The sequence below is a fragment of the Humulus lupulus genome, chromosome 3 (genome assembly GCF_963169125.1).
Source record: "Humulus lupulus chromosome 3, drHumLupu1.1, whole genome shotgun sequence".
NCBI classification, from domain to species: domain Eukaryota; kingdom Viridiplantae; phylum Streptophyta; class Magnoliopsida; order Rosales; family Cannabaceae; genus Humulus; species Humulus lupulus.
Genome location: NC_084795.1, coordinates 277,916,751 through 277,932,071, shown reverse-complemented (window position 1 = coordinate 277,932,071; position 15,321 = coordinate 277,916,751). Strand labels below are relative to the sequence as shown.

The 15,321-nt window shown below is 31.9% G+C and overlaps 1 protein-coding gene across 1 annotated transcript; it reads right to left on the bottom strand.

Annotated features, from left to right (window-relative positions):
• Window positions 1-4,540: 4,540 nt before the first annotated feature.
• On the bottom strand, window positions 4,541-7,421 carry LOC133825754 (loganic acid O-methyltransferase-like). Its single transcript, XM_062258656.1, has 3 exons — window positions 7,281-7,421; window positions 5,754-6,461; window positions 4,541-4,906 (listed from the first exon to the last, which is right to left on the bottom strand). Exons 1-3 carry the CDS (start codon window positions 7,419-7,421, stop codon window positions 4,541-4,543), a joined length of 1,215 nt encoding a protein of 404 aa, XP_062114640.1.
• Window positions 7,422-15,321: the final 7,900 nt, after the last annotated feature.

The following is a 15,321-nucleotide window of genomic DNA, read 5'->3' as shown; positions in this document are numbered from 1 at the left end:
TGGTAATTTAAATTTTGACAAATATTTTTTATTTATTATGTTTATTTTTTGTTGACTATGTTAAGGAAATTATCTTTGATTTTATCACTTTTAAATTCTGATAATTCTCTTTTATTAGTTATTGTATTTTTGGTAAGTTTATACAAATAAAGTCTTCTTGTTTACATATCTAACTTTATTTTTTTTCTAAATTTAACTAATTGTTTCTTTGTTTTATTGTTAACATATCTCTAGACAACTCACAATCAGCCAAGAATTGATAACTTCTCAAAGTTAGTCAAAGAGAGAATCTGACCATAATCAAAAGTTCAGATTCGAGTTGTTTTGCGGCTACAGAATCTCTATCTGTTCCCACAATTTCGGCTGTATTGATTGTGATTGTAGTAGTACGTTTCCCTTGCCCCAAATCATGCTTTCTCTCTTTATCCCTCTCTCTCTCCCCTCCAATGGCCTATTCCTCTTTTTATTTTATGAATATCATCTTCTTGTTAGCTTAGTTTTCATGGTGCCCATTATGTTGCGAGAAAATTGGTGGAGAGTGTATGTATTGGGTTTGTTAAAAAAAATGAAAGAAAAAGATGTATCATATTGGGCCATGGTTACATTTCTTGATGAGAGAGAGAGAGAGCATGTTTGGGAGAAATGGAAACGAAAAAGAAAAAGAGCATTCATAAAGTTTCAAAAATTTATGTTAAATATTATTAAATAATTAATAAAGAAAAAGAGGGTGAAGAAACTATGTACTACCTCCACCATCATATCATATTCTCTAAATTTTTATAACCATTTGATCAATAATCAATTAATGTACAAGAAAATGTACTCGCTGTAGAAATTTCCTATATAATACCACATCTCCACTAAACTATAAATAACTACTTTGATAAAAATAAATATATTGTATATGCAGTAGCTACAACAATAGAGTCACTAGTGGTACATAAAATCATATGATGTAGGATATTGTTATGGGTGTAATTCATATTTATAGTCCAAACATTTTAATTTAATCAATAATATATTATATTGCTAACTAATTATAAAATATCTTTTCATGTGTTATTTGATATATTAAGATACCAAATATCAATACTCCCGACAATATCAGTTTCTTTCTTGATAGCATTGCACCAGAAGAATGGACCAAAACCAAAACTTTGAATATCAATTTATTGATTTATTGTTACAAAAATCCCAACGTTAATGACAAATTCATAAAATTTTATGTTAAGTGCTCATGAATATGTATATTATTGAAAAAGTAATTACAAATCTCCACTTTAACTACAACTCTCACTGTTTCCCTTTCCTTTGTCCCAAAAAAATAAAAGAAAAAACAACTCTCACTGCAGCGTGCAGCTTTACCAGTTGTTTCCTTAAAATGGACCAATTAACGTTAAATTGAAATAAATATATACGAACGTAAACTTCTCCAGCAAAACGACCTTAAAGAACTCGAATGGCTACTTTCATCACTGTTTTTTTTTCTTTTCTTTTTTCTAAATGTTTAAGATCTGATAATATATATATATATATACAAAACAAAGAAAATTGATTCTACATCCTAAATATTTTAGTTTATAAGAAGATATAATATTCTAAAATCGTTAATAGTACTATATACTAGTTAGTACACATGCAAGTATATGCAAAAAAGGTGGTAATTATTTATAGTGTTTATAGATCATATCGTGTTCTATTAGTATATATATATATACACACTAGGTAGAAGTAACTTGCAAATTTATATTTGTTTAATTTTAAAGTTGTAAACATTATTTATAATTTTAATAAAAATTATTTAACTGTTATTTTTTTAAAAATATATATAATAAATGAATTAATAGTTTTATAGTATATATAAATATTTATGTTAATAATTCCTACATAACATCTAAACACAACGTTGATATAGATATATATATATTTAGCTGACTACATGATATATATATAATACAATAATATTTAAAAAGAAATTAATAATAGAAATAAAATAAGAATAGAAAAAGTCATAGTGTAGATAGTAGTATATATGCATAAACTATTTTTAGTTTCTAATATATCTCGCAATGTCCTTTGGTGAATTTGATAAAGAAAAAGAGATCCAATAACTTCATTATAAACAAACTATCATATAAATTTATAAGATAAAAAAATGATAGGTATGTTTTTATTATTTTTAAATAAATATGATTTAATTATATAAAATATCTTAAAAATATCATATTTTAATTAATTAATTTTTATTTTAAGTTTATATTTGTTCTAATTTTTTAATTTGACGGTGACAATAAAATATTATATATTATTTGTTTATATAATATTAAGTTTAATTAAATTTGTTTTAAGTTATAAGATGTATGGTTTTATTATTTTTAAATTATTATCATGATAAAATATCTCAAAAATATTTTATTTTCATTTGTTTATTATTTATTTATTTAATTTTAAGTTATGTTTACAATCTACTGTTAAATATAAAAATATTCCGTTAAAGTTAACGAAAACAAATAAAAAATCGTGAAATCTAAGAATTCTCCTACTCACTTTTTATATAAAAGATATATATATATATATATGTGAATTCTCCTATAAGGGCTTCACTTTAAGCCCTACCGGTTGGACTCTCAATGTTCTCAACCCGTAAACAGTTTTTGGTGCAATTTTTTTTTTATAACTATGTATATTGTAGCTATTTAGAGCATCCTGCAAATTTTCAGAAAATTCCACATAGTTTACAGTACCGAAAACCAGGTTCAAACATGTTTTTGCACGCGTGACTAATTTTTTTTATGCGCGTGGAAAACAACATGTTTGAACCTAGTTTTCGTTACTGTAAACTATTCTGAATTTTCTGAAAATTTGCAGGATGCTCTAAATAGCTACAATATACACGTTCATAAAAAAAGTCGCACCGAAAACTGTTCACGGGTTGAGAAATACTGAAAGCTCTACCGATAGGATTTAAAATGAAACTCCTGTAGAAAAATTATTATATACATATATAATACTAATTACTACGTACTATTGTCATGAGATTTTAATTTAAGAATTAAAATGAGTCAAAAAGCCAGAAATTACGCTTACTTATTAAAAGACGCGTTACATTAATTTAATTATCGGTGACATTTACTTTTATATACATACTTAGTGTAAGTAAGACATTTCAATAGGATATGTTTTAAGCTAATTTAATTTTCTTCTTTCTCGATAATAGATCAGTGGGATATTTTTTAATTAATAATGGAAAATACAAAAGGAATATTGTATTTATATGGTCGGTTCCCTAAACCAGAGCAGATCAGAGAAAGAGTAATAATCTTGCCTTAAAATATTACTCTTAACCCAATCATGAGAAGTGTGACGGCATGCATGAGGTAACAAGTAATAAAAATATCTCTAATATTAATTAAAAATCAAATACCATTTAACAATATATTGACAGACAAAAAGTTATTTAATACTCCACTTTTTTCCTTTCTTATAGTTATTTAATAATTAATAATATTAACCTAATTAAATGTCCTGCCGTACAATATATTCGAACAAGTTGAGATTCAAAAAGAATATATACGAAAAACAATGCAAATATATATACATAGAGGATTAATCTACCTAATACCTGAAATGTACTCAAATATTATACAGTAACGCCGTATTATTTTTTTTAAATAGTAGTTCTTAGTTTTAATACATGTTATTAATTAAATTAAATTATTAAGTTAGTGTGTGTCATGTTTTTATATATATTTTGAGTACACGTATCGTTACGAGAAAACTATATTGAGGGTACATGTCATATTATTTATACATATTGTATTTGCATATATATATATATATATATATAAATTCCACAAGTACAAATAATGCATGGGACGACCCCCTGAGAAATAAATTACAAATTGCTCTTATTAATTAGACCGTGAAGAAATAAATATCAGATTGAACATTATACAACTTGAGAAGATATTTAATCAAGTCACAAGAGAAAATAAGAGCACTTCAGATTCGAAAAGTACTATATATATAGTATATAGTACTATGGAAGAAATTTATTTAAATGGTTGTACAGAAAATTATTTTCTCTTTATTTAATTCATTTGCTTTTTTTTTTAAAGAAAAAGATCAAAAAGACTAATAAATATGGAACTCGTAGCTAGCTAATAAAGATAGTGTCTTTATCAATTAATTTCAGGTTTTATTACAAGAAAACAAAACTCTCCATTTATTATAATATCAAGTGTTAAGTACGAGTTGTCTCCCAAATTTGAACCTTATATGAGCCCCAAATAAAAGATCATAACAAATATATATGAAAAAACACGTAGTATTTTCATGGATTCTTATCGTGCATTACCACATAAATCAATTTTACGACTTATTATCTTTAATTATTTGTCTCCCAAATAAACAACAGACACTTCATATATGGTTCATATAATTATTAAATAAAAACATACACATATACATACACATGTATATGTATATATATTATTGGTTTCAGAAACATAAGACATATATATATAAATATATATATATATCATGTGGATGTGGTCTTCTTATTAATCCTCTTCAAAACGACAAACAACTGAACTTTCTGGTTGCACCAATATTGAAGCATCTGAGAGTGGTCCAAATGGGTTTTGGTCAAGCGTGTGAAGAGTTGATCAACAACCACTTTGCTCCCAAAGTGTTGAATGAAGTTGCCCTCCATTGCAGCTCGCACGTGCTTCATCCACGCTGGAATGTCTACTGGATGTTTCAGCCACGAAGATGGCTTCGAAAGCTCCAACCTTTCTATGCTGAAACAGCCATTTCTCTCCACCAAACCCTTTATCTCCTCCGGACTCGCAGAGTTGTATAAGGGCAAGTTGAAAGAGTCCACTTGAGATTCTTTAATCATTCCCTGTAATTCTAAATAAATATTATTATTATTATTCGTTCACAAGACACCCATTATATATATATATTATCCTAATTATATATATCAGTAAAAATATTATGATCAGTATTCCTCTCTGGCAGCACTAAAGACTACTACAGATTATTTGATCAATATACCTAGCTAGGCCTTTTAAATTATTATCATTGATCAAGTATATGAACTGTGTAGTATAGCTCTTTAAAATTATGCCCTAGACTATAATTATATATAATATAATATATATATTTTCTCTGATTTGTATAGCTTGAAATTATTACTGTATATATATTTTGTTAGTTTGAAGAAAAAAAAATTAATACTCTTACTTAATTAAATAATAAAAAAATTGATACATCTCCATTATGTTAAAAAAAATTGCAAAAACTTAATTTGTATTCCCTTATACACAAAAATAAGAGCAAATAATCTTAAAATTAAAAAAAAAAACTTACATCATAATAAAAACAATTAGTGAATTACAACATGTTAAGTATCTTCATGTTTGCAATAAAAAAAATAAACTTGTATACATAATTTATTTTTTAGTTAATGTATTGAAAGTGTGTGTAAAGAAATATATATTTTTATTAATTTTGTTAAATAGTTGGTATGAAATATTTTGTAAATTTATAACCAAGATGTATTTATTAGAAAGAATTAATTAATTAAGTAGAAGTGTATAGAGAAAAAGGAAGCAGGGTGCCTATATAAATATAAACAGTATATATATATATAAGAATTTTGGTGGTTGGTATATTCTCATCATATATGAAAATTAATAAATAATTTTCACAAAAAAGAAAAAGATAGAACAAAGTCATTATTTTACCTCTTGAACCATATCCATGAGAATAGACGCCATGAAGTCAAACATGGCAGCATTTGCAGTTGCAGTGGAAGAGACCGGCATTTCCTTAGGAGCACCACTAAAAATCATGAACAACATGCCTCCACCAACAAGCTCTTTTCCCCTAGCCTCCAAGAACATGTCCATTTCCTTACCAAACTGGGCTTTGTAAGCTTCAACCACTCCGGCCGGAGCTCCGGTGTAGTGAACCCTCCCCTTGTTCCACGCCGGTGAGGCCTCATCTCCCAGCTCCGCCGGCAACTTGGAGAGCCAATGCAGAGAGTGAGACGTGTAAGCGAAATGGAGAGACGACTCCGGGAATAGCTGGCCGCGAAAGGAGCCGGCCACCGCTGCGGCGAAGTAGTCTTTGTCTTTTGGGAGAGATGAGAATAGGGTGTTGAAATCGTTCTTGACTAGGTCGTTGAAGAACACTTGAAACTCAAACTTGCTGGTAATAGTATTATTATTAGTTGTTGCAGAGTTTGGAATATTTATTAGGGTTTTGTACTTTTGTTTGGTGGCTTCTATAATGTTTTGCACGCTCAAGAAAGTGTTTGGTCCTGTTGCACATCCCAAATCTGCTATTCGAATAATCGTTTTCGAAAGGGAAAGAATAGTGCTTTGATCAATGTTGAACTTTTCCATGATTTCATCGTTGATCTTTTGGCATTCAAACTTTGCAGCTACCCTCTGATGATATCAAAGATTTTCACTTTATTAATTATTATTTACAATATTATATTGTGTGTGTATATATACAACTACTCTTTTGGTCTCTATGTTCTATCAAAATCTACCAAGTTTATTTTACAAATATATGTAGTGATTTTAATTTATGGGAATATATATATATACATAAAAAAATAAAAATAAATCATATATAAAATATTTCAGCATTGACGAGAGGCCTTATTTGTCTATGTGATTAAAATAGTACGTCCTTAAATTATATATACTAAGAGAAAAATGAGAAATAAAATAACAAACTGTGTGTTTATATATATATACACTAAATAATAATTTTGTGTATATAGACATAACATTATTTTCGTTCTAACATATAGTGATGATATTTTGATATATCCACCACAACGAGTTCGTTACATAATCAATAAAAAGTCCCTCTTGCATTAAAAAATAAATCATCAGGTAATATGAAATCAGTACTAAACCATCCTTTGAAAAGAAATGTAATTAAAAAAGGGTCAAAAAGTACAACCAATTATTATTAAAAAAAAGAAACTCTAGAACATTTTTCTACACACCAAACAGATCTAGTATTTAGTTAACTTTTATTCAAATAATCTCAAATACTAAGCATGATAGAATATTTTAAAGTGAGCTATGTTAAAACATCCATTAAAATAAGCTCAGCATGAACTATTGTAGATATAACGTAAGTACTAGTTACGTGGTACTGTATATAGATTGTATATAGTATATAATATGTATAATTAAGCCAGTAGCTAATAAATTTAATACATATATATATATATATATATTGAATACCTGAAAGTACGAGTTTTCATAGTAGCTGTTAATGTCATTTCCTCCATTCATTGGGGACAAATGGGTGACATTTTTGGGGCTGCTTTTGCCGTTTGTAATAGTAATATTATTAGGGCAAAGGGGCGTTGGTTCCGGCGGCATTTTGCGCAGTGTTGCCGGTGTTTTTGGGGGCAATGTTTAGTGTGAAAATAACTCACTTTATATAGAAAACAAAACTCAACTAGAGCTAGCTAGAAGAGATATAACTATTAATTATATATATGATCATTAGAATAAAAATAATTGGTTAGTGGTGTAGCTAGCCCCACACACCACCACCACACACACATATATATGTAATTAACACTATATGTATATATATATATATATACATTGAATATATTTGGTTCTTTACCGTAAAACATGGCGGTCCAAGGCTTACTTTCTTCGAAAAAGACATACATGTTTAGTGAAAGTGAGTATATATATAATTTAATCTTATTATTCTTTTGTTTTTGGACAATACTGACTTGATAACTATAGAAGCTCATATATAGTTTTATGATGATGGAATTTTATGTACACCCTTATAACATGATCTCCAAGTGTGAATGCGAATAATAAAGTTAGAACAAAATATTAAAATGTGGCTCATAATATTTTAGTATTACTCTCCAATGCATAGTAAATATTTATATAATAACTATACAAATCAACAATAATTAATAAATACACAAATTTTATTAGAATTAAAATTTAAATAAATAAAACAAAATAAATATTTAAAAAAATAAATTTAATTGGTCAGCATTAGTAATAGATATATCTTTGTGAAAATTGATAAATAACATCCATTTTAGTACGAAATAAACTTATAATTTATTGTGACTAAATTTTTAGTCGATCTCATACAGTATATTTTATAATTTTATGCAAAATGTTGTGAAAAATTATATTATATTAGCAACTTATGATTAAATATGATATTTTTTTGTTACATATATATGGAGTTTTTAATTGTAATTAATAATAATGTTATTGAGTAAAAAAATAAATTACAATGTGATCACTAAATTGTTATTCAATAGTTCTTTTTTTTTTAGTAGTTGTGTTCACCACTCTATTTGGAAAAAAAAAAATGATGGAATTTAAGCTAGTTCGTATTTTGTTATATTTATATTTATAGTTATATATATATAGGTAGAATCGACGTGCAATGCATGATTTGCTTAGTTTTAAAGTTGTAAATATTGTCTATAATTTTAATAGACTGGTTCACTATTTTTAAAATATATAGTATAGAATGAATTATAGATCTATAGTATATATAAATATTTGTATCAATAATCTCTACATATATGACATCTAAACCCAATGTTGACAAATATATACATATATTTACATGGCTACATGACATATATATAAAATACAATAATATTTAAAAATAAAGTAATAATAGAAATAAAATAAAAATAGAAAAATTCATAGTGTAGGCAGTAGTATATATGCATCAACCATTTTTAGTTTCTAATATATCTCGCAATGTCCTTTGGTGAATTTGATGAAGAAAAAGAGCTCCAAAAACTTGATAAAAAAATTTATCACACAAATTTATAAGATAAAAAAATTATATATGTCTTTTATTATTTTTAAATAAATATGATTATTAATTATTTAAATTATCATAAAATATTTTATTTTAATTAATTAATTTGTATTTAAGTTTATGTTTGTTCTAGTTTTTTAATTTGACAGTGACAACAAAATATTATATATTATATGTTTAATATAATATTAAGTTTAATTAATTTTTATTTAAGTTGTAAAATGTATGATTTTATTATTTTTAAATAATTATCATTGTAAAATATCTCAAAAATATCCTATTTTAATTTGTTTATTTATTTATTTAATTTTATTCAAGTTAAAGTCATGTTTACATTCTATTGTTAAATATAATAATATTATGTTAAATATAAAAATATTCTGTTAAATTAATTAGAAAAAAATAAAAAACCATTAAAACCAATAATTTTTGTTATCTACACATTTTTTATATAGATATAAGAGATATGCTTTCTCCAGGCAGTAGTGGACAATTTAATTAATTTTGTATGCTTTCACTAGAAGAATAAAAAATTAATAATAATAATAATAAGCCTATTAGTTTCAAAGCTAGACTTTATTCATATGGAAATGATGATAGTGTTATATGAAATAGATTAAAATAAAATAGATGTGGTGCGTACCGATCTGGTTCATAAAAATTGATACTAAAAAAAAGGGTCTAATAACCTAGCTAGAGCCATGACCTGTGTGGAATCTTCAATTATCACCGTAACAATAATTATATTTTTCAGATAATATCATTCAAAGTGCAGTGGTCCTTAACCACCATATGCTCTACTCTTTTTATTATGATCTTTCTATTTATATGGTTACTACATATATAATATGTTTATGTATGTACTATCCTTAATTATTAAAAATAAAGAAAGAAAGAAATGTGAATATGTATGTCTTCCCTCATAAAAATTTGGATCGAATTCAAAGAAAATAAACAAAAAAATAGTTTTGCTAGGGCGTCTAATAAGCATCTAAACCTATCATTATAATAGATTGATACCAAAAAAAAAAAAAAAAACTATCATTAGGGCATCTCCAACCCATAACATCATATATAGTGTTGCATCAACACCAAAACTAAGGAATCTTAGCACTATATATATTTTTTTCCATTCCAACCAAAACACCAAAAACTACACCAAAAAATATATTCTTTATTATTATATTATTTAATTAATCCATTTAGTAGAAATGTTATTATTTATTACATGAAACTTATTTCATAAATATTAAAACTTGACAAATTATAATAACACATTACATTTTCCTAATTAAGTATTACACTACTAGAATAAAATACATTCAATTAACTCTAAAACATAACAAACCCTTGAAATATTAATTAAATTAAACTAATTTTTCGATACTATATTCGTCTCACAAGTGTTCAATTAATGCATTTCGAACTGCAATGTGTGCATCCTTGTCTTTGATTTTTCTATGTTGAGCCAGAAATTCTTGAAATCGAGCATCGTCATTACCCACCATCTCAACTTTTGGATTTGGCACTTCGAGTCATTCTTCAATGGGTGCATTAAAGTCGTGTTCATCTTCTATTATCATATTATGCATAATAATACATGAAATCATTATATCATGTAATATTCTCTTATTCCATAGACGCTCTAGTCCTGCCACAATGAAAAATCTTGATTGCAATACTCCAAATGCATGTTCTACATCTTTTCTACATGCTTCTTGTTTTCGAGCAAATAATTGTTTCTTCGGGCTAAGCGGCTCACGAGTGGTTTGAACAATAGTATACCATTTTGGATATATACTGTCGGCTAAATAATAACCCATATTATACTATTTCCCTTTAATGACATAATTAGTGGGTTGAGAAATACCCGCAACAAGATCAGCAAAAAGATGGGACGCCTCCAACATGTTAATATCATTGTTAGATCCAGATAGAGAAAAATATGCATTCCATATCCAAAGATCATAGTTAGCTACACCTTCAAGAATAATAGTTGGAGATCCACTACGACCAGTGTATTGTCCATCCCAAGCTGTAGGACAATTTTTTCATTTCCAATGCATACAATCTAAACTACCCAACATTCCTGGAAAACCTCGACTTTCACCAATGTGTAGTAGCCTTGCAACATTATCAATGTTAGGTGATCGGAGATAGCGAGTTCCAAAGACCTCGATAACAGCACAGCAAAATCATTTCAAACTTTCTAAAGCAGTAGATTCCCCTATTTTGATGTACTCGTCGGTGGCATCTGCCTGTACACCATATGCCAACTGTTACACCCAGATTTCGAGACAAGAGGTTATGACCCCGAAAACTGGGCTCGTCAGGTGTGAGCTCGAAATGTTTGAAAACATCATATGGTCCAGCCGTAAAATCTCTGAAGTAAAACAACGACCTCGAAGATGTGTAACCTCAGGATATTTTCTGAGTTCCAAATGGCACGACGTTGGGATATATCTTTTACCGATTGTCTTCAAATAAGACAGTCCGAACTTGGGAAGTGACAGCTCGGGTGTGACAGCTTCAACAGTACCTACCTATCCCGAGCATGGCCCGAAGTTGGGTGACAAGTTCGTAACAGTTCCATAAGTTTTGATAGTCACAATGTTGATTGCTGATCTCGAAGACCTGATGAGTCACCTGGGATAGCCCATTACGTGTGAACATAGTTATTGTTGTGTAATCCCAATATTTAAGGGATACCATTTAGTCTGTTGTCTATTCTCGATTTTTATGGGACGTTTCCATGTATATAGGAGATATTGCATTTAATGTCATTATTTGAATTGATGTACAGAATATCTTCCCGAAATATGTGGGAATGAACTCTGTAACCTTCCCTATAAATAGAGGAGGAATGACCACTTGTAAAGGATCGAATTCTGATTTCTTGAGAGAAAGCTCTGGGTAATTCATCTCTGAAGAATTTCCAAAAAACTCTAAGTCTTAATAACATAGACTTGTGGACTAGGCAGAATTAACTGCTGAACCACGTAAAAATTCTCTTGTTTCTCTTCATCATTCATTCGCTCCATTGTTTAATTGTTTAATTGCTCTACAATTTAAGTTGACGAAAAATGGCGTCAACAGTTTGGTGCTTTCATTGAGAGCATTAGGTAGTATGTGTGTGAGTCTAGTCAAAAAAGCCTCCCTAAATCAGTTATGGCTGCGAATGATCCCAATGTTCCTAAGGAGGAAATTTTAGATGAGGCTGACTACCCCCGACGTGCTGGAAAGTAACCCATGATGAATTCGGACCCTGATGAGAGGAGTGGGTCCTCTGACTCTCAAGGACCACCGGCCCCCAGGGACGACAAGGACATGTATTATAATCCAGAATGATATGTCCCAATAGTGGAGCTCGAAAATCGTCAATGGCGAAAGCAGTTGGCAGAAGCCAAGAAACATAATGAGGAGCTGGCCAGACTGGCTGCCGAGGCCCAAGTGGCTCAGCCCCTGCCTCCGCCAGAGGCCTAAGCTCCGCCTCCATGAGACGTTCATGTTCCACCACGCAGGCCTCGTGGGCGACCTCGCAAAAACGCTGCCACCCGAAGAACGGAGCAACCTCCGCCACCTGCAAAACAGCCTGCTCCATCAAGGCCCCGGAGAAGTACCTGGGCTTGAGCTCCTGCTAACTCAACTACAGAGGTACCGACCAAGATAGGGAATAACCGAGCCCCCCCGAAGGCTCGGACCCAAAATCTTGGTAACACGCAGAACGTTCCTGAACCAGCTCGGGCAAACTCGGGACCTTCTAGGCCCCGTAATGCATGGCAGCCACCATCACCCCTAAGGCACTCACCATCGCCGATAAGGTATCCCTCACCAACTCAGAGAAACACACAACCGACTCGGGGTGATAGAGAAAGGCGAGCTGGGCAAAGACATGAAAATGGGGAGACTTCTAGGGAGCATAGAGGTACCCAACCCATGAGAAGTCAAATGTCTCAGTCTCATACTATTAAGACGAGGCAACCAGCAAGGAACTCATCTCGAAACAACTGCACGGGGAGCCATGTCAGTGAAGGCTCGGGAGACACTAGATCAGACAGTATGTATGACCAAGGATGCAGAAATACTGGGAATCGAAGGGATCACCCAGATTTACGAGAACACCTGAACCATAATCGGGGTAATGATAACCCCTCGAATCCAGATCTGAGGGATCACCTCAACGAACGCAAGAATCCTATGCGGAGGCGCGAAACTGGAGTTGTGATCAATGATAACCAGGTCCAAGTCAGACCCCCCGTGGATCCAGTCCAAGAAAGGATTGAACAACTGGAAAGAGCGTTCAGGCTCTTACAAGATGAACGAGGTCGGGATCGGGATGAAGAGTTTGACGAAGAACTTGAGCCCTTCGCCCCCATATTTCCAACACCCCGTTTCCTCAAGGATTCCAAATTCCTTATGTCCCACCATTTGATGGGAATTCTGATCCATACAGTCATTTGAGTACGTTCAATACAATTATGAGAGCGAGTAATGTGGGCTACGAGCGTAGATGCATGTTGTTTCCAGCCTCGCTCACAGGACCAACAAAAAACTAGTTTGAAAAGTATAAGAGGTATTCGATTGCTTCTTGGGATCAATTGTCTAGGGATTTCAAGAAGCAATTCAAAGCCATGATTGGAATAAGGCCTGAGGCGTCTGCCATAACCAATGTTCGACAGCAGCCGAATGAAACATTGAAAAGTTACCTTACAAGGTTTAATTTGGAAGTCGCCCGAGCTCGGGACGTAGACAACAGTGGCCATTTAATGGTTGTCCGAGCCGGAGTAATGCCTAGAAGCCCTCTCTGGGAAGATATGCAGAGCAAACCCATGAGGTCCTTAACCGAGTTCAATCGACGAGCTCAGAGATTTGTTAATGTAGAAGAGGCGAGGTCAGCATTGAATACGACCTCTCAGCCCGTAACTACAACAACAAACGTAAACTCTGCCTCGACCTCGGCGGATCCTACGGCCTCAAAACCCCCTGTGCATAACCCTTCAAAAATAAAGAAGAATGAAGGGAATAATTTCGAGGTGGTAGGGGGAAAGAAAAAGAAAGGGGAAAGATATTTCTCCATGTACAAGGTGTATACCGAGCTTAATGAGTCTCGGGAGAATATCTACTTGGCTAATGAAAACCAGGTCCCTTTCAAGCGTCCAGACCCCATGAGGAACCAGCAAGCTAAGAGAGACTCCAACAAATACTGCAGATTCCATAGAGATATCGGACATACAACCGATGAATGCAGGCAACTAAAGGACGAGATCGAAGGCCTGATCTCGAGAGGGTATTTCAGGCAATATGTAAAGAACCAAAACCCCAATCAGGCTTCTACCAACCAAAGGGTAGCTGCAGCACCGCCTGCCTAAAACAGTAACTCCCGAATAAGGGAGGACGAGCGACACCCCCCCCCCCCCCCCGATTGATGGAGAAGATGTCGTAACCATCTTGGGGGGACCTCATATTACAGGATCGGGGAAGGACACCCAAAAATGATACGTGAATGAGCTGAAAACTGGTGACGGATCCCCTTAAAAACCCGAACCCATAACTCCAAAACACCAGAGGGTTGAATCTCAACCTATAACTTTTACTGAGGACGACGCGTCTCATGTGCAGTTTCCTCACAACGACCCGCTGTTCATTGTTGAGTCTAGTTTTTGTCATGTTTAGGTAATGTTTTTAGTAGTCTTTTATTTCGTTTTTCTTTCATTTAGTGCGGGTTTATGCTTCGTTTGTCTGACATTTGGAGAAAAATGTCAATGAAAGGGAAGAAATAACCAAGTTTTTCATCATATTTCGAGAAAGAATGGATCTCAACATAATTTGGAAGTGTTGGTGAATTTTTGGGATGAAAACTTGAAAATTTGAGAAATCCCTTAAGAGCCACGGCATGAGCAAAGTAGAGCCGCGGCTAGGTGGGAAACAGAACCAATGTTTTGAAGGAAATCCTAGGGCCGCGGCATGGCTACATAGGGCCGCGGCATATAAAGAACTTTTCGCCCAGGATTTTTAACACGGGCCGCGGCATGGTGCAAATAGGGCCGCGGCCCGCCTCTCTTAAAATTTGATTCCTAGGTTTTAATATGGCGAAAAAGAAGAGAAAAGGGGGGACGTACGGATTGGGGAGGAGAGCTGGTTTTGAAGGCTGAAGACTTAGAGTATTTCTACATGTTTTTCTTCTTCTTCCTGATGTTATCTTTAAATTCTGTTGTGATTAGCATTATGATTATGAACTAATTCTCTGTTTAGGATGTTTAATTGAATCACTTGAATCCCTGTTATGAACTAATGCAATTTCAATTTTCTTCCTCTTCAATCTTCTTCAATTCCATATAACCTGTTCTTATAGATTGATTATTGATTGGCCTTCTATAGCCATATACATATGTGTTGAATCTCAACCTATAACTTTTACTGAGGACGACGCGTCTCATGTGCATAATTCTGCTGTGG